The sequence below is a fragment of the Corapipo altera genome, unplaced genomic scaffold (assembly GCF_003945725.1).
Source record: "Corapipo altera isolate COAL_440 unplaced genomic scaffold, ASM394572v1 54, whole genome shotgun sequence".
Taxonomy (NCBI): Eukaryota; Metazoa; Chordata; class Aves; order Passeriformes; family Pipridae; genus Corapipo; species Corapipo altera.
In genome coordinates, this window is record NW_020884902.1 from 562,033 (window position 1) to 581,649 (window position 19,617).

Genomic DNA, 19,617 nt, shown 5'->3' on the forward strand with positions numbered 1-19,617 from the left:
TATGCTTTACAAATCTCACAGTTTATTTTTCTCTCTGTGCAAATCAGAGCTACTTAGCAGTAATCATGTTTCACAGTGGAGGGGGAAGAAGTGATTAAAACACTGTTTAAGCTGCAGTTCAGTGGGATCCTTCTAGGTCCTGGATCCCAGGCAATCTCCATGTGCCGATGATCTGGAATAAAAAAGAACTGCACAGCAGTATTTCCAGGAGTTGTTACTTGTAATACAAGCTGCTTTGACAGCATCTCCAAGGGAAGTCTGCTTTCCTCCTCAAGGCATCACAGCATTCATGGCTGCATGCAGACTTCAAGAATTTACAGCCAGTGGCAATAAAAAAGTTTAAGGCACAGTTTCCACGTCAGAGCTAGCAGAGACAGATGAAGAAAGAGCAATCAATAAGCTCTTTTCACAGCCACTGAATCTCACATAAGGCAAAACAGTGGAAGGAAAAGCTGGTCCCTAGAGTAAGAGGGTGGGGTACCAGCTTGGCCACCAGCACCCGCAGCCTGCTGGCTGCTCCACCAGTGGTTACCACTGGAACAGAGGGAATGGGGCATGAAGCCAGGCAGCCCCAGCATTTGGAAAAATTATTGAAATCCTATATACGGCCAACAGGAGAGACCCTTGGAGATACTGGGCAAGAGTAGCCCATAACAGTTATCAGGATGTTCTCAGAGAAGATGATTGTGTGACATGCAGATTTCACTGTGCAATATTAAAGATAAGAAATGTGCCTCCTAAAGGACCTTTCCAGAGCTCATAGTCAGGCCATGCTGCTTGCACACTGCCCTCTCACTTTTCAAGCACAGAGGATTAAACCAAAAAACTGATTTGGGAAAGCCAACAGCAGCTCCCTCACCAGCAAGAGGGAGTCTGGATGGGACAGTGACATGAGGGAAGCAGGGGGAGTGTCTGTACCACAGCTGAGTAGTTTAGGCACCTAAGGTAGCAGTCAGAGGAGCCAAATTTGTCTGCTACATCAGCTTAACCCTGTTCTGCAAAGCTCTGCAGCAGCAGGTGGAGAGAGGCTGCAAGCCCCAGCACCCACAGGGACTGACTGAGGGATGGCTCAGACCTCACTCATTATTAGAAGCACTTTTACCAGGCCAGCCTATCCCCAGTTGTTTGCTCTGGCATCTCCTGGCCACAGTGCAGGGAGGGAAGAACCCTTCTTTGCAGCTAGGTAATAAGGCTATTTAGAGGCAGTGTGGCTGTTTCCCTGGAAAGAGCAGACAGTCACAGTGCAGTAGAGCTTCCTAGCAGTATCATAAAAACAATGGAAGGCTGTGACTGACCCATTTTCAATCAAAAGGAAAACTTTGCTTTGGTTTCCCATTTTAGTTTTCCCTTTGAGCCATCTCATAGCAACAGCTTTGCTCTGCTATTAGCAGGTCATCCTTGTAAGGAAAAGCAAGAGCCCATTAATGAGCCAAATTTATCGCTGGGGGAATTCTGCTGACCCACTTACACTAGCCACATATTTGATCCATTATGTTAACCTTCCTCTGCCTCCTAGTTAAAAGGAAAATACCTTTCAACTTTAATCAGGACAGCAGGGAATACAAACAAGAATTAGGAAAAAAAAAACAAACAAAAAAGCTATGCTGTTCTAGCATTCCACAAGACACAACTTGAAGCCATAATCCTGCATCTACAGGGGAGACACATCAGCAAGGAGTGCAGAGGTGAGCTGTAACCTGTGCGTGAGTACGAGCCCGGGAAGGATGCCAGAAGGACGGCCATTTACAGGGTGGCTCCAGGGATGTAAAGCCAGTCGGCAATGGCCGTGGGCAGGTGGGTCATGACCTGCAGCCTCACCCACCAGTAGGTCTCCATGGGATTGTAGCGGTTGTTGGGGCACGGGGAAGTGAGCGCGTCAGTGATGTCATTCACAACCAGAGACATGTCCTTCAGGCCACTGTTAACAAAGGACTTCATCATGGCCACGTGGCGAGTGAAATACTCCCCCCCATAGTCCTCCCGCACGGTGTCACTGGCCCCGGCCCACAGAGCCTCGGCCTGTTTGTCGATGCCCTCTGCCGTCAGGATGCCGGTCGCTGCCACGAAGTTACTGGGCTCCACAAGGATGACTCTGACACCCCAGCGGTACATCTCCTGCCTCAGGCAGTCGGAGAAGGCTGCCACCCCAAACTTGGACACGCAATAGCAGGAGCGAGATGGACTCACCATCCGTCCCAACATGCTCGTGATATTCACCACACGGCCTAGAGAGAAAAGAGCAGGGAGAGATGATGGGCTGCAGAGGCAGCAGCAAGAACATCCCAGTAAAAGGGTGCTTAGTTGGATGATGCTGATTTCTAAGATCAGAATCTTGAAGAGGCATACAAATCCCCTGTCAGGGAGCCTTTCTCTCCTGATTCAAGCAAGGCTAACCCCTGCTCTGACGTCCTCCATGGATGGTGTACATGCCTGCCACAGTATCAAAAAGAATTTACAAATCATACATTTCCCTCTGAATTTCCAAGTATGGAAGTACCCAGATCTTCTGAGCCTGCTAGCTGTGTGTTCTCACATCAGTGCGCCCCACTCCTTGTCGTGCTAGAGAAGGGTTCAAGGTTCCAGCTCGCAGTGTTATGAGCTGCAAAGCTCACAACTCTGTGTGATGCCATACAAGCATTCTGGTTCTTTCTGTAAGCATGACAGCTCAACTGCAGTCCCTCTGCCCAACTCAGCTACACGCTTCTAGACACGAGCTGGATGGCAGAGAATGAGTAGAGAGTTCTCTGAACCTGCAACATGAGCAGCACAACCTGTTCACCCAGCTAGTTGGCCACGAGGGCCTACAGTGTCCATGCCTGAGACAAACAAGGGCAGACTTGCTGTGCCGCTGTCCATGGGGCAGTGGAGACCAATTGTCCTAACTCCTGCCAGCAGCCCATGACAGCCCAACTCCAGAGCTCTGGCAGCTTGTGTTAGATCAGGCACCGTCTCGGGATGGTGCCAGCAGTGGTCACTCCTCTGTGGGTGTCTCTGCCCTTACCCAAGACATGCCGTGTGCAACTACGGTTTCAGATGCACTTACACACAAGCCCTTGAAATCACACCAGCTATCTTTACAGAGAGGATTTTCACATCCACAGAGCCCAGCATCCTTCTGCAGCTCGAAATTTTAGCTGAGAAACAAGAGAATAGCTCTGCTGTCTCATTCCAGACCTAAGTGTAACTTAAGAGAGACTGTGGGAACCACCTGCTGACCTGATGGGTAAGATCCCTTCTACAGTGAGATGGAGCTTGTTTAGTGGTTACTTGCTTTCTGGAAATGGTATCTAAGCAATCTTCTCAATATACCCCCCTTCTGTCCTCACAGAACACACACCTGTGCCAGCATTCCCACACATACTAAATAAAGAAGCTCTTCAGAGTTCTGCTCATACATACCTTTTTTAATATAAAACAAAGAGTTTTGATAATACCATTGTCTTGTAAGATATCTAAATTAGCTGCTATTGACTCATTTATTCCATCACTACCTGAAGTCATCTGTGAACTGAATAACATGAAGGGAGAAGATTCAGTTATCCAAACACAAGCACTCAGTGGACTCTGGATTATCTTGTCTGTGTGATATCTGGCAGCACTACACAAAGGTCTTTGACATCCTGGATGTTTAAGATAATACCTGCAGTGTAGGTGCCTGGACTGCCCCAAGAGTGCCCTGTACTACCAAATGCTTACACTGCATGCCTCAGAGAGCCTCCTTGGACTGCACAGGTATTCCTTCAACCCTGGATTTTTATCTACATCTCTTTGCTGTGCTACAATAGCTCTGAGCCTTGCCACACTACCCAGTATGTACCTTTAGCTCTTCGAATGAGGGGCAGGAAAGCCTTTGTCACCCTCACAGTGCCCCACAGGTTGACCTCTGCCACCTTCTTGTAGTTGTCTAAACTTGCAAATTCCACCTCTCCGAAGGTTGAGACGCCAGCATTGTTCACCAGGCCCCACAAACCTGCCAAAAAACACATGGTTGAAGAGTGGAACAAGGAAGAGTGTCACAGAAAAGTCACCTTCCTTGTTGTTCACAGTAACCTAAAATCTTGATAAAGAACTGGGGACTTCTAGAAAAAAAGGTTGTAGAGAAAAACCCAGCAAGGAGATGAAATACACTCTTGGTATACTAGGGGCTTGTTTGGAACATAAGGAGAGTGATGGGGCCACACAAGCTTTGCCTCCCTGAACGCCTCCTGTAAGGTCACATGCTGTTCTGGGGCTTCTCATGGCTGGATCTTTCTATGCCTCCTGTTGGCCCCAGGTTTGTCTTCGTTCAGTGATGTTATGCATTTTTGGAGGGGGCTCAATTTCCCCACAATTAAAAAAAAAAGGCAAGGAAAACAAATATCATGGCTTTCTAAATCCTGTTCACAACTCTGACTCACTCTTTTGGAGAGTGCATGGTAATGATCTGCAAGTTCATGGCCTAATTAACAGCTGTTGTGTTTTAGTCCAAGTATCTGTTTCCCTCAACTCTAACTAAGGGTTAGCAAACTTACAATGAACCCTTACAACTACTAGAATTTAAAAATGAACGTCTCTTGTGCATGCAAAGACTGTCAAAATTAAGTTGACTGCACTTACCAAAAGCTTCTGCACTGAGCCCCTTACACGTCAGGACTTATCAGGTCACCAAGGACTTGACCCTTCAAAGCAATTACTGCTGGAGTCCCAGTGGCAAACAACTGCATGACTGAATCCACACTTCATGGATTTATTGAAATATTGGACTATGCAGCCATAAACTGCATGAGGAGCAAACAGAAGAGCCAGAACAAGATAACAGAGCTGCTCTTTATTAGATGTCCTGCCATACACCATGGTTATTTTGCACTGTGTTGGAGTGAAGGCTGAACTGTTGGGGTGCATTGGACTCAGGGCCCCTTTCCACTCCCTGACCTTCCTCTTACCACCAAGAACAAGCACAGGGCTAAGGAAGATCCTTCATGTCCAGGGAACTCCGACACTGCTATCAAAAGCACCAATGTCATGCCACCCTCTTGATAAAAGTTATCAAGCTCTCTCTCAGAAGTTTTTTGGCTGTTTGCCCTGCCTCTACTTCACAGTTTCCCTGCCCTAATGTATGAAAGTATTTGAATAACTTCTAGCCTGTATTTATTCACGGTCAGATAGTAACCATGTATTGTACCAAACACAGTCCTCCAAGCAAATTGCAATACTCTACCATTGTGCAATGGAATGTATCCTCCTGGTGCATTTGAAAACACCAATGTGCCCTTGCTAGCCTGACACCCTGTTCTCACACGGGTCCCAGTAACCTTGTCCTGTTCCCAGCTGAGGTTGTTCTCCCTGGAGGCTGTTGACCAGCTGTATATAACAGTCTGTCACTGCTTCACTTACTGTAGCTGCCAGCTTCAGTGGGTCAAGATGACTCTGAAATTCATACTCATCTGCAGCCAGCACAGCATCTCAGCTTGAATGGGGACCCCTCTGCTGCTGCAAAGCAAACTCTAATTGCTAGCAGGAGGACCATGGAAACAGAGCACCTGATGGGGTAATTTCACCAGTAACAAGAAACTATGCAGAGCAAATTTGGCAGGGATTTACCAAAGACTTATCAACTGTTAGTCAGAAACTGACGTTTGCAGAGTATTCCTGACAAATTCCTGTAAATTTCTCTACAACAATTTCCATTTCCTGGGTTATGAGGTTAGTTTTCACGAATGTCCCTGAACCATTCTTTACAATACTTTGTTGTTGGAATTCCATTGCTCACCCATCAGGGCACGTTACATATAGAACAAAGTGCTGAGGGGTGCCCAGGCACGGGGCTGTTTGCTGGACAGTGGTGTGTTTATTGAGCAGAGCCTTATCACTATTACGTCTGTAGTGTCAACAATACAGTGGGAACTGCATAAGACTGAAAACAAACGGGCACTCCTATCAAAATTACTTCAGCCTTATGTACACAGCTCAGGGAGAAGAGGTACAAAAAACTGTACAGCACAAGAACTGTTCTGCAGTAGCTCCTTTGGGGCAACATTCAGTGTGCAACAACCACCTCTGTGCAAGGCACCTCAATAGTCTCTATATGCCAGCACCTATTTACTGAGCACTATTTTATTGGCAAGCCTCCAATCTCAGTCACACTGATGGGCCTAAAAAGAAGCCTTTGTTGCTTTGCACACCGTGCTGGAGCAAACAGCTACAGGATAAGGCTCTCAATAGCAGGAGGAACCGGTCCAACTTGCTTCTCTGTCCCTGCTACACACACAGTTTTGCAAACACTGCTGCATTAATGGAAGCAACAGAGCTGCTCCTTTCCAAGCTTTCACTCAGTGGGAAATGGCTCTGTGTCACCACTGCTGTTGCTGGGCTCCTCAGGAAAAGCCTGAGAAGCTGTGAAATATGTGATGAGGGCTGGGTGATTGTGTAGGAAGAAAAGCCATGCAGAGAGAACGTGTGTGGGATCAGAGCTTGTGCATTACTCAGTTACATTTCATATGCTTGTTTTAGGAGGAAAGGTGTGCTCACATTATTCATGTGAAGATTAGAGCTATTGTTATTTATTAGCTTTATACTTGCTGTGAACAAAGACAGGGCCATGGCAGTCTCCTCCAAGCTTCAAGAGGAACAACCACGTTCAAGTCACACAACCCTGAAGTCCTGGAGCCACAGACTCCAAACTTCAGTTCATTCTCAGCCTGTGTCTACAGCTGCTGTCCAGCCTGCTACTGGCACAGAGGCTGCAGAGAAACCTATGCAGGGCAAGAAGCCTCACAACCTCACTACATGGGAAAGGTTAGGTGGTGTCACATCAGGCTCTGACTCACATCCCTCTGCCAAACCACTCCCAAAGGAAAGAAGGTACTCCTAATCTTTAACATGCTTTCAGGATCCATGAGTTGGACTCATGCTTAAGGTGACACGTGGATTAAGGTCATCTATACCAAGCCCACCCTGGATCCCACTTCATATCACCTCTGGGATGTTGCATGGCAAACTGGAGACATGGACTGACCCAGCTGAAGATTAATGCAGGTTTTGCAGCAGGTCAGATTTGTGCTCCAGCAGCACTCAGTTGTACCTGCACAGCAGAGGGGACTGCACTAAGCAGCCAGGGCCTGTCACCTCTTCATTAGCAGGGTCACTAGCAAGGTCTGCACGAGCCAGGCTGTGGCAGGAGCACATCGAAGGGATCAAGCTCTGGCCGTTCCATGCCCTTCACAGACATTCAAGGACAAAGACACAGACACTTGCTGCCACTCCTTGCTTTTTATGGGATGCAGAGTTAAAGCCTAATCCTCCAGCCAGTCTTGGTCTCTTTCCATGTGGCTGCCACATCAACAGCAAGACAATTGTCCTCACTGACCTGGGGACAGCACTGCCTGACTGCCAGCCACACACTGTCACAGGTCTTCAGGCTTATTAACCCTCTTTTGGCAGTACAGAGAGAGAATGACCTGGTCAGTGCATGGCCTGCTCTGTAGAAAGGATTCTGTGAACAAGAGATCCCCACATACCTTTCTCTGGCTCCTTCAGGGTCATCTTCACAAAATCCACAGCCTGAGCCACCTCCTGATCACTGCACACATCCATCTGTAGCACTTTCATGCGTTCTGACTTCATGTTCTTCAGCTCCCTGGCTCCATCTCCATTCTCATCCTGCTCAGTAGAACAGAAAGGTGTCCCACTAAGGTGGACCAAGAACAGTAATGCAGTTTGGGGCCAGGCATGTTCACATGGTCAGGAAATAGAAGCTATTGACATTGCACACAGAGGTGTAAACCTGGTGCACAAATAAGCACAGGATCCACACAAACCCACATGTAAACCTGGTGCACAAATAAGCACAGGATCCACACAAACCCACGTGCCTTCTATCTGTTTCCTCCAGCACCACTTCTATAACTGCATTGATGACCCACTGCTGTGAGGGGCCATGAAGCCCCCCTGCTGCTGGCTCCTCACATGATGGGTTTCACACCTGTAAAATGGTGAAATACTGTGCCAGCCTGGGAGAACTGTGGGTGACTCCACTGCCTCAGTCTTCACACTCTACAGGTGACAGAGCAAACACTTATAAGGAGATTGGAGTCAGATACTCCAGGCTTAAAAGCAAACACCTAATTAGGCACTGTACTCACGTCATCTCAAAATACTGCCTGGGTTCTAATGGAATAGTATTGTCAGACCACTTTGAAAACAAGACAGCAGGCTCCCCCTCAGCATGGCCAACAGCAAACAGTCTGATGTACAGGATACAGCAGGAAACATTCACAGCTCAACCTATACAATATTGTGCTCTTACTGCACAGCAGCACAGATGCACAGGAATACATGCTCAGTGGAGATCTGCTACACAACAGCACGATTACAGACATGAGGCATGAAAGGAGATTCTGGCTAAGGAAGAAAGAACAGATTTTTTTTTTTCACACTATAGGCAATAAGAACATGATGGCTTTGCTTTCCTTTCTTTCCTCCCCACTCCACTGCTATCATTAGAGATTCTGTTACTGTTGTGGTGGTTTTTTGTTTATTCAAACATAAACACAGTTAAAATTCCAAACTTTACCTGCTCACTTCCAGGCAGGATTGCTGCCTAAGCCTTACAGCCTTGCTCAGGTGGTAAATAACAAATAAAAGTGAAAAGAGAACAGATTAGCCATTCAGTTTCAAAGCAGGCTTAAGATTCAATTCACAAAACTATTCCCTGTGTCACAGGCTCTGTCTCTTTAGGGAGGAAGAAGTTATGAATTGGTGAGTCACCGTGCCTGGCTGCCACTCTTCCTTTAGCACTCGTTATCAACTCCCACAGCACAAGGGCAAACAAGGCGAGCGACCCTCCCACAGTCACCTGCTCAGCTGCCTCTGCAGACAGGAAGATATAAAAAATATGTAACTGCTTAGCTTTTTATAAGTATCTCAGGCTATTTAATTAATACAGTATACAACATCTCATGTCCACCTTCAGTCCAGTGAACAATGACATGTAATGAAGGAAAAGAGACGAAATGTCCATCAAAGCTTTGAGCAAAACAGGGCAGCTCTCTTAATCAATATATAGTTACACTGGCATTATGACAATAGTAGGAATGAATTCCTGGCCCCATGGCTGCATGTTATTTCACAACTCACTTATTTCCCAGTATCACTAGAACAGCAAATACAGCTTGAAGCTTTTCTCGTGCACATCGAACGTGACGTGGTGTTGCGTTGGCTTCTTATCTGGCCAAAAAAACAGTCTCTGAAAGTGGCATTACAAGTAGCCAATAACATAGTCACCAAAACATTTTATTCCCTTTGAAACAGATGAGGGTTGTATGATGCATGACTGTATTTCTGGAAGATGCTCTTGCATCTCCACTGAGTTATACAAAGCAACTTTTGGCTACTTAACAGTGAAAAAAGTGGAGCTAATTCAGCTTGTACATAGAAAGCTTTATGGTATCTACATAAAAATGAAAATGTAAGTATATCTGTATTCAAGTGCTAGTTGTCATTTCAGCACTGACAACACCTTTCCCTACATATTTTTTAATCTTTCACAATACCTATAAACTAAACAAGAAATATCTCCATTGTTTTTTTAGAAACAGAGTCATAGGACAGCAACTTAAAAATCTAACATAAATGGTTTGTATTGTTCATATTGAGATGAATTTTCCCCTATCACCGATGCAACTCTATCTGCAAAGTTACTTTCCCAGCTACAATTTATTCATTGTTGACAAAACATATTGATTTTGGAAGACTGACTTCAGTATGCAATATCAATTGGAACCACTTTTCATAGTTGTAGATACCACTTCAGCCACTATTTAACTGTGAAACAAAGTGCTCAACTCCTTTGTCCAGAAAACCTCTTCACAAATGAAGCAGCCATGTATTTGTATGGAAGCAACTGAACACCATCATATGTTCTGTGGTCTTCAGAGGCTGTAAGCACATTTCCTGTTGAGACACCCACATGGTACATCCTCCTTGTTTTTTAATGGTAGATTTGCAGGCTGGGAAAACACCTGGAGAAGTTCCCATTGGACCAGCCAGGCTGTCCTCCCAGGGATGACCTTCCTGACCTTGGGATTCACCAGTAGGAGCCATGAATCAAGCGAGGTCTTGGTAGCAATGGCCCAACTGCTCCTGCAAAGCCCCTCTACCTTTGCTGTCACTTTGTCTGATTTTTGTCCTCTCAATCTCCCAGTTTCCCCTTCCCAGTTCCTTCAGAGTTGAAAGCCATCCTGCTCCAGCCCAGCCTGCTGCCTAAGTACTCTCCAGAGGCCTTCAGCTAGACTTTGCTGTTTCCTCCCAGCTTTCTCCTTTCCCCTGGTTATCCTGCCCTCACAGCCCTGCACGGCTCTGCCTGCCCACACCACCCTGTGCTCAGCAGGGGCTGCTCCAGGCCGGGAAACCCAACAGCCCCACAATCCCTCTCTACCCAGCTGAGGAATGTTGCTCCAGCTTTTGGCTGCTTCCCCTTCCCCTTGCTCGTTCCTCTGGCCCGATCTGGTTTGGAGGACCCCAACGCAGTGGTGCTGAGGAACAGGCCGATCACGCAGGGATTTGTCAGCAGAGAGCCCTCCTGTAACAGACACAGCCATGGCTTTTTCCCAGGGAAGCTCATGGGATTCAGGATTAAGTTCTGGCAAGCACTCAGGCACCTGCAGTAGATGTCAGGGGGAATCAGGAAGCCACAAACACAATGCTGAACACCCGTGGATCCAGCCAGTCTGCTCTATCTGCGCCAGTTCCTCCCCACCCTGCTGCTGCCCATCCACCCGCTCCCTTCCTGCATTTCCTGAGCGGAATACCTCCTGCTTGTCCTTACTGGATTTCACGTAATTGATTTGAGACTCCATCCAATCTGTCAGGATCATTTTGAACCCTATCCCCCAAAGGGCCTACAGTCTTCTCTGCCTGGTTCTGGGCATATTTTTTTCCAAGTGAAAATTCTCTTCCAGAGGGTACTTCCAAGAAAATGGTCCTGGGACTGAACTTAGAGCACAAGTCACTTAGAGCACATGTTTGCTCATGAGACTATCGTGAGGGACTGTAACAAAATGTGATTCAGGATACATTTATTCCTTCCTCTTTAACTACCTTGCTGCTTAGCCAGAATAGGATTAGACTGGCAGGGCACAGTCTGTTCCCAGTAAACTTACACAGTGTCCATCACACTGTGATCCTGTCATTTGTAAAACTGACAGAGCAGTGTGTGGCAATTGCATCTAGTGCACTGAAGGTGAGCTGCCTGGTTGGCAATTTCAGAGGTCTATCTCCTTTGGGAAGGGAAGTACAATATCTGCCCTCTTCCAGCCTTTTGGAAATCTCCTGGCCTCCAGGTGCTCTGGAAAGTATCACCCATGGGGCAGAAATCACAACGGCTCATCCTTTAAATGCCCATCAGTACATTTCATCAGGCCTGATGAACTTGAACACGTTCTATTTATGTAAACACTCCCTACTCTTTACCTTTTCTTGCCTGCATGTCCTCATGACAACTGCTGGCAGTAGGCATCTGAAAACAATTTATTCTTTTCTCAGTAGGATCAGAGAACAGAAGACGATTATTTCAACTTTTGCTGTACTTTCTACATTTCGGGTTACTTTATAATCTGTTTCTGTGTGCTTTTTCATCTTAATCCTAATATATTAACAGAAACTTTGTCTGTGGGCTTACCTGCGCTTGCTAAACGTAATCCCTTTTGCATTTGATCCTCTCCAGTTCTATCCCAGCCTGCTTGAAGTATTCTTGTTATTCTTGTAACTTTGTATTTGACTGTCTGATCAGTAAGGAGCCCCTGATGCACCTGACAGTCTATTACCTTGTATTTAATACAAGAGCTTTCTGTAATGGTTAGTACATTAGGGATCCTTTAAGTCTCTGTATAAAAGCATGTAAGTAAGTGATGATGGACTAACTAGGTGTGGACTAAGAGTATGGCACCAGCTTTATGACAACAGCCCCCACACCTGCTCTGACCCTGCAGGGAAGCTACAGCAGCTCACAGTCAATAAAGCAAGCAAGCAAGGCTCACTTCAGGAGCATTTAATTTCTTTATGTGGCTTCCAGCAAAGCCTTTCCCTCTCTGCTCCACACACTGCCTCCCGAACAGCCCCCTCAACCTGCCCTATCTCCTCTCTCCTTTCTGTTCCCTATATCTGCTGCTCTGCAAAGTGAGTGCCTGAATTGCTATCAGCACAGACAGGCATCCCAAAGCAGCGTATGACACGATTACTGAAGGAATTACACAAAACCTCCATATGGAAATTTCCAAACAGTGGCAATTTTCCAACAGGACTCTCTTGCTCTCAAGTTACACAATATGTCAGCTGATAATAACTTTCCCTTCTGGTGTGGGGGAAGAATGTAACCTCTGCCACGATCACACAAGGCAAAGAGGAGCACTTTTGTTCATTCTCACTCTCTACAGTACTCAAAAATCTGTGGTCATCACTCCCTGAGCACCTGTGCTGAAATGGCCATCTTCAAATGGAGAAATGAGTGGCTATGAACTGATCTTGAACAATTCAGGTCAGAAATTACATGAGTTTTGACTATCAAAATAGCAAAAAAACAAAGCAGGGGTAAAATCCCACCTGAGATGGAAGTGAAGCTGACCCAGTTTATAAAGAAGATTTCATAACACTAAGTTGTAAGTGTCATGCAAGAGTAGGGACTGTGGGATGACGGGTCTGCAACTCTTTTTGATTCAGTGTGTCTAAACCTATCTCTTACAAGTGATGCCTCCCATCAAACACAGAGACCTACAAACAAACACAGAGACCTACAAACAAACACAGAGACCTACAGATGTCAGAAAGGTAAATTTGTTTATTCAGCTATCCAGAAACCAAATAGCTTCTACAGAAGCTGCAGAAGCACAATTAGAAGACATTTTGGAAACAGCCTGAATAATGCAGGAGAGGCAGCTTAAAAATGAGTTTGAGGAGTGAGTCCACAAAAGTGACAGTGTGAAGGACAGCAACGAGGATGCCAGGGAAGTCAGAAAGCCATAGTCCCACAGCAGTCCTGGCCTGTCAGATTTATTGAGTGTGCTGTGGTATTGCTGAGAGGCTTCTAGCAGTGAACAGTGCCCTACTGTGCAAGCAACTGTACAGACATGCAGTTGACAGACAAACCCTGCCGTAAAGAGCTCAGAATTATGGGAATGACAAGATGCAACAGGTACATGAAACAGTGGAACATGTAACGATCCGTGCCCACTGCACCTCTCTCAGGTCTTGGATTGGGGTAAAAGGAGACTGCTGATGAAAATGCTTTGACTTGAGAAGCACTTTTCTCTAATCAGAGAAGAATTTTGATCAATATCACTACTCACCATGAGCAAGCATCCAGCGAAAACAGTAAATCCCTTTGCATGAAGGTGTTTTGCCAAGGCATGTCCAAAACCTTTGTCACAGCCTGTTATTAGCACCGCCTTCCCTTCAGCCTGTGTGGGAAAGACAGTCATACAATATCATGAGACACTGCAATGCAGGCACCACTAGCACCCTGCCCCACACCGTAGGAGCCCCCTGCAGTCAGGGCCAGACACCATCTAGGAGGTACAATTCCAGATGCAAGTCACAGTGGCACCTGTCTGCACACGAACCTGACTGCAGCCCAATCCCAGTAATTTCAGTGGGTCAACCAGCGTAAATGAGGTGACAAGATTGTAGTGTAGAAACACAGCCAGTTCCCAGCTACTGTGAAATCCTAAATTTATTCAGTTGCTGGCCTGTAACAATTTGTGTTCCCTTGATACCTGAGCTAGAACAGGAACTCTTTCTTTCAAGTGTCAGTGGCCAAAGGAGAACAAAAACTTTTAAAAAGAAGTTAATGATCTACCAGCTCATAGACATTATAAGAAAAAGCAGCACAGAAAACATCCAAATGGCAGGATGTCACTGGCTTGAACAGTACAGCAGCTCTTTTAGCTGCCAGTGACGACTGTCTGTTCCCCACCTACTCCCACTCTATGCGGCACTTTCCTTGCTGTATTTTAGCACGAAGGAATGTGACTGCAGGTTAGATTTTCCTTCTGAAACTCGTCAGTCTTAAGAGGAACAACTTCTCAAATCCTACAGTTCTCTCCTACATCATTATTATCTTTTTGACTGACAGATAAATTGAGAGAGAAGATTTGATGTTCCATCTGGTATGACACAACAGGCTTGAGAAATCCCAAATCCAGAATCCCAAATCCTGAAGAGAAGCCCATTCACCCTCTGTCTTTGCTTGAAAGTCATCTTCTCACCACAGCTGTGAAGCAACGAACTCCTAACGCTTAACCCAACTGGCAGGCTGCCAGCTGCTGTGCTGCACAACGCTCCAAGCTGGAACCATATCAATGAGGCAATAATGTGATATAGCAATAAAAGTCTAGAGGATGCAATAAGGAAGTGAGGTCAGTTCCATCTCTATGGAGATATCTGCAACTAATATTCCCTGTTACTGTATTCACAACGGCTGGAATATGAACATACTTTGCATTAAGTGCACTGGCTTGTCCAGCCTCTTTTTCAGACAGAAATGGCTCAATCACCATTGCTCTCATCTCTTGCTTTGCTGGCACTCAGTGCAGTGAAGCAGCAATAAGGGATAATTGGAGGGTGATAGTGATCAGAGCATTACTGCGCAAACTCAGGTGAGCCTAAGCAGAGAGCAATAAGCAAATGAGCTACACCCAGTCCTATAACTCATGTTAAAGTTATTGCTCTCAAAGGGGAGTCATGAGCTGAAGTTGAAACAAGAACTGATCAAAAGTCTATCCTGCATGTATCATACAAACACCCACATTGACACCAACTCCTGTTTCAGACAAAGAGTACCCAGCTACGGACTAGCTCTACTAAAGCTCTGAAGGTAACTATAGCTAAAGGACAAAAGATAAGTGAGAATTAAACATACAGTGCTCAGTCTTAATTTAATTGACAGTGACACAGCTCCAAGAGAGATGAGAATCAAGCATGAACCAGACCACAGAATTTGTCAGTCACCTCCAGCAATAACTCAACAAGCTGGCCCATGGAAAAAGAAAGGATTTGACTGTTTTCTTCCCCTGCCTCACCTCCCTAGCCCCTTTGCCTCTGAATCCTGCATACAGAGAACTTCACAAAAAAGCAAGAACTGTGAAGGAAATAAAGAAGTACAATCACTTCCAGAACCCAGGACAAGCAAACAAAGAAGATACCCAATCTTTGACCATCATTAGTTCCTTCGCAGCTGGTGTGATCAGGACAGCTCAGCTGCAGGAGATAAAAGCAGATGGCTGGGGTGTGCTCCCCTGTGCATCTAGTTTTAGCTCTCAGCAGCTGGTTTGCTTTCCCTAGTTAAAAAAAAAAAAATCCCCAAACAAACCACCAAAATGTAGACAGAAAGGAGGAGATTTAAAAATCCTCTCGGCTGCCTATAAGAGCAAGAAAAGCGAGGAACAACTTACAGTATGAGAAGGTTCCTGTGATTATTTGTTAATTATTTGCCATGATCCTAATTGCTGGTAATAAAACACGACTACAGCAGCATGGCTCCTAACAGCCTGAGGTCTCAGCAGCACCCACAAGCATGCAAAAACCCAGGGGATGTACTGGATCTCACATCTGTACCTGCACCTGTTTGTGCCGTGCCTGATGGACAAAGAGGTCCAAGGGATGAGAGCTAGGATCAACCCCATTACCAGCAAAAAAGACCCTATCCCAGAAAAACTTCCAACCACAGACAAGCTCAGTTATCCTTATCTTTTGAAAGGATGAGGTCCCAAGATAAGGCCTAATGGGTCTGTTCCTGGAGTTTGATAAGGTCAGTCTGCAGCTTACAGTCTGGCTCAGTGCTGGGACAGGCAGAGAGGACCAGCTATCAGCACAGTGACCTTAATGAGCTTTCTGAGGAACTTTAGCTGCCTCCTTCACTCACGTTCATGCAGAGCTCAGGAAACACTGTACAGGGGACAGCTCTCACACACAGTGCTGACAGGGCACCTGGGACCTGCTACAAGCACAGAATAACTTGTGGTACCAGAGGTGCTGCTATGGCACGTGGGCAGAGTAACACTGCCTGTGTCCTCACTGTGTGATCCATGACACTGTAATATACAATCCTCACAGTTCGAACAGCCCCAGCAGGGCAGCCTGATTTTAACCTGCAGCCAGCTCAGATGCACACACCTCACCAGCTTTTTCTACTGGGAAAGACTGCTTTATTACGTTGTAGAATTAATTTTACTAATGCAGATGATCTATCAAAATTATACGTTTATTGCAGAACAGGCTGGAGAAACTGATTTTACTTTTTCAGCCTGTCTCCGTAGACAATGTGGGAACCCACCATGCTTGCCTAGACTTTATCTTCTGTTGTACCACTTGTTTTTTTGATTCGGTTCCCTTTTATGCTCTACCCTGACATTATCAAACAAATTGATTTGAAAGATGGGTGCAGCTACACAGCAAACTTGGCTTTTTTCCTTTTTCCAGGGTTGGAAAGTTGAGGTTTTCAATTCCAGGAAAAAGAACTGAAAACATTCACGTAAAGTGAAGGTATTTTTCCAGGTGGGACAGGGATGCGGAAGGTCAGAGGAGCAGAGTGGACGGAAGAATGAAGTGGGACACTGCAAGCAGGCTACAGCTGTTATCTGTTATTTCAGGGGGGTAGGACTGAGCTGGAGGCCCTGAAGCAAAAACATTGACCCAGAAAGCCAATTTTATCCTTGGGCACATCAAAAGCAGCGTGGCCAGTAGGTCAAGGGAGATGATTCTGCCCCTCTACTCCACTCTGGTGTGACCCCACCTGCAGTGCTGCATCCAGATCTGTGGTCCTCAGCACAGGAAGGACATGGACCTGTTGGAGCAAGTCCAGAGGAGGCCACCAAATTGATCAGAGGGATGGAGCACCTCTCCTATAAGGGAAGGCTGAGAGAATTGGGACTGTTCAGCCTGGAAAAGAGAAGGCTTTGGGGTGACTTAATTGCGGCCTTCCAGTACCTGAAGGGAATTTAAAGGAAAGATGGGCCAAGACTGTTTACAAGAGCATATAGTAACAGGACAAGGGAGAAGGGGCTCAAATTGAAGTAAGAGTAGGTTCAGATCAGACATTAGGAAAAAAATTTTACTTGAGAGAGGTGAGGCACTAGCACAGGTTGTCCAGAGAAGCTGTGGGTGCCCCATCCCTGGAAGTGTTCAAGGCCAGGTTGGACGGGGCTTGGAGTAACCTGGTCTAGTGAAGGGTGTCCCTGCCCACGGTAGGGGGGTGGAACTGGATGATCTTTACGGTCCCTTCCAACCCAACTCTATGATTCTATCAACACACTCCCCTCCAAGTGAGGCACACCGGGGTGCGCAGCGGAGCAGCCGCCCGGCCGAGCCCCGCGGCGGGTCTGCACTGCCCCGGGCCGTGCCCAGCTCGGGGCTTCGGCCCCCTCGCTCTGTGTGCCCGGCTCCACCAGCCTGGCCCCGCCGCTCCGGCTGCGACACCATCCCCGGCCCGGCTACACGGCCCGGCGCCATTTTGGGCCCGGGGGCTCTCGGGCGGGCTGTGCCCGGCGGGCCCCGGCCCCTCTCCGCGGTACTCACGGGCAGGGCGCGGCGGGCCCGCCGCGGCAGGAGGAGGCGGAGGACCAGCAGCCCGGCAGCGCCCAGCGCCAGCAGCAGTCCCGCCGAGCTCCCCATGGCCGCAGCCTATCGCCGCCGCCGGCCCGGCCCTGCCCCCGGCCCGCCCCCCGCCGCGCCCGGCACCGCGGCCCCGGCCCAGCCTCATTCAAACGGCAGCAGCGTCCGGCACCCGCCGGTCCAGGTAACGCGCGGGCGGGGGATGGGTCGCGGTACCCTGGTGGAGCCCTGACAGCCGGTCCGCACGGCGACCTTGCCCGCGGCGGACAGGGGGCTCCAGCATCTCCCCAGCGCGGCCCCCGCCCGCAGCGCCCCACGCGGGCCGGGCCGCGCCCCCTCGGTCCCTCGGCCGCCTTCGGGGCCGCGGCAGCCGCGCCCCGGAGAGGGGCTGGGCCGGGCTGGGGGGCCCGCGGGGACCCCGCGCCTCGCCCGCTCCCTGCAAACCTCCTCGCAAAAAGCCGCGGGGCACCAGCCGAGCTCCAGAATTTGATCGAACCACCGGGATTTCTGAGGATTAACCGAGCCAGCGTGTCCTCCTGAGCCCGCACCGCTCCCTCCCTGTGCAGCTCGGTGCCCACCGCTGCTGTTTTTGCGGTAATCCCGCTGTTTATCAGCCCGGGCCTGGCTCCCAGCAGGCCCCGGAGCTGCCGCGGCGGCGGCCCAGCCTTCGGCAGAGATGCAAACAAGCCCTAACAATTAGATCCCGTTTCTCAGCTTCAATAAAGGAGGCTGTGCGTTAAGCTGGGGAAATGTTTTTGTTTTGGTTTGGGTTTTTTTTTGTGCCCTGGATCAGTGTCATCCAAGACAAATGTGATTGAAATTGACTTTCCATAACTAAGTCTTGTTCTTTCGCTGTTTTCACCCTGTAATGAGTTTAATGGTGGTTCCCTGTGCTTAGTCCAGTGTCACCAGCTACTTAATTGCAAAGAAACATATTTTTAACTGTAAAGCCCAAGGATTCCTTTGGAAATATGTAACATGACATCACCTGTGACTTGAAGCTATATTTTAGTTTAAAATTAGTTCATATAGCTCACTTGAATAATACATTCCATGTAAGTACCTTAATTTTTACGTATTTCAGAGAATACAGTTAAAGATGCATTAAAGGAGAAATTCACATTTTGTTTAGATGCCTCCCTGCTTGCTACTTTACTTATAATGCTTTTCCTTATTTAAAAGCATCTTGAAGTGGTTCAAGGTTGAGCTGTTTATCTCAGCATGAGGAACTGCAAGGGGAAAAGATGAGTTCCTTTGGACTTTATTTTCTTGTTGAAGTACATGGAGTCAGCATGTCTTACAAAATAATTGAGCAACTAAAACAGAGGTGCTATCTTCTGTTGCAGAGCTAAGGAAGAACAGTCTTGCTGTTGGTAGAGTGCATTAATTGAAAGGATGTTGGCTACCAAGCTGTCCCGGCCTCTCCTAAACTTTTCTGGGAAAGCCCTTAATTTCAAGGACCCAGGGAGTGGCTTTAGGTAAGTAACTTGGTGGACAAGCATCCATGAGATCTTGAGTAAAGCACACACTAAAGACTCATTTGTTTTCAGTGGGGCAGTTTATTTTCAGAGCCACAAGGTAATTGAGGTTGGAAAGGAACTCTGAAGGTCACGTGGTCCAACCCCCCTGCTCAAGCAGGGCCTCTTAGAGCTGGTTGCCCAGAATTGTGTCCAGTTGGCTTTTGAGTATCTGCAGGAGTGGATATTCCACAACCTGCCCAGGCAACCTGTGCCAGTGCTCAGTCACCGATCTGAGCACAGAGGAGATGGACTCGATATGCAAGGAGGGTTTGACAACATGTGTTTTTTTTCCCACACTGCAGTGAAAAAGGTGTGAAGTAGAGTATTAATTAAGTATCCAGCAAGGATTTATTCTTGAATATCAGCAAGTAGGCCTTGCTGCAGTGCAAGAAACTGCCATATGTTTCTGTGACTTCATTAAAGAGGCAGTGAATCACATTAAATGAGAAAGTTAAGAGGGGAGGTTTTAGTGAGAAATTGAGGTGGGCTGAGTAATGAAGCTGTTTTTTTCTGAATA

At 47.3% G+C, this 19,617-nt stretch overlaps 2 protein-coding genes across 4 annotated transcripts in view; one reads left to right on the forward strand and one right to left on the reverse strand.

Annotated features, from left to right (window-relative positions):
* On the reverse strand, nt 1-17,683 carry LOC113950587 (D-beta-hydroxybutyrate dehydrogenase, mitochondrial-like). Of its 2 annotated transcripts, none has more exons than XM_027650553.1 (5): nt 17,545-17,683; nt 13,320-13,430; nt 7,497-7,638; nt 3,818-3,970; nt 1-2,225 (listed from the first exon to the last, which is right to left on the reverse strand). In XM_027650553.1, exons 1-5 carry the CDS (start codon nt 17,638-17,640, stop codon nt 1,744-1,746), a joined length of 984 nt encoding a protein of 327 aa, XP_027506354.1. In that variant the 5' UTR covers nt 17,641-17,683; the 3' UTR covers nt 1-1,743. The 2 variants fall into 2 exon arrangements, with proteins under 2 accessions (XP_027506354.1, XP_027506355.1); XM_027650554.1 differs by lacking the exon at nt 17,545-17,683 and adding an exon at nt 14,206-16,454.
* The window catches only part of BDH1 (3-hydroxybutyrate dehydrogenase 1), a 16,101-nt gene continuing 14,161 nt past the window's right edge, over nt 17,678-19,617 (forward strand). Inside the window, exons 1-2 of one of the 2 annotated variants that reach the window (XM_027650551.1) lie at nt 17,678-17,764; nt 18,927-19,058. In XM_027650551.1, the coding sequence (XP_027506352.1) occupies nt 18,976-19,058 (83 nt within the window). In that variant the 5' untranslated portion in view covers nt 17,678-17,764; nt 18,927-18,975. Of the gene's footprint in view, nt 17,765-18,152; nt 18,175-18,926; nt 19,059-19,617 lie in introns of those variants that run through there. The other variant, XM_027650552.1, reaches the window with a different exon arrangement.

Bases quoted from the DNA above. Each gene is read 5' to 3' on its own strand.
- LOC113950587 (XM_027650553.1), bottom strand. From the start codon at position 17,640: ATGGGGAGCTCGGCGGGACTGCTGCTGGCGCTGGGCGCTGCCGGGCTG. The intron at 7,639-13,319 runs GTGAGTAGTGAT...TCTACTGAGCAG, and splicing joins TCGCTGGATGCTTGCTCATG to GATGAGAATGGAGATGGAGC. The intron at 2,226-3,817 runs GTACATACTGGG...TTTTCTCTCTAG, and splicing joins CCTCATTCGAAGAGCTAAAG to GCCGTGTGGTGAATATCACG.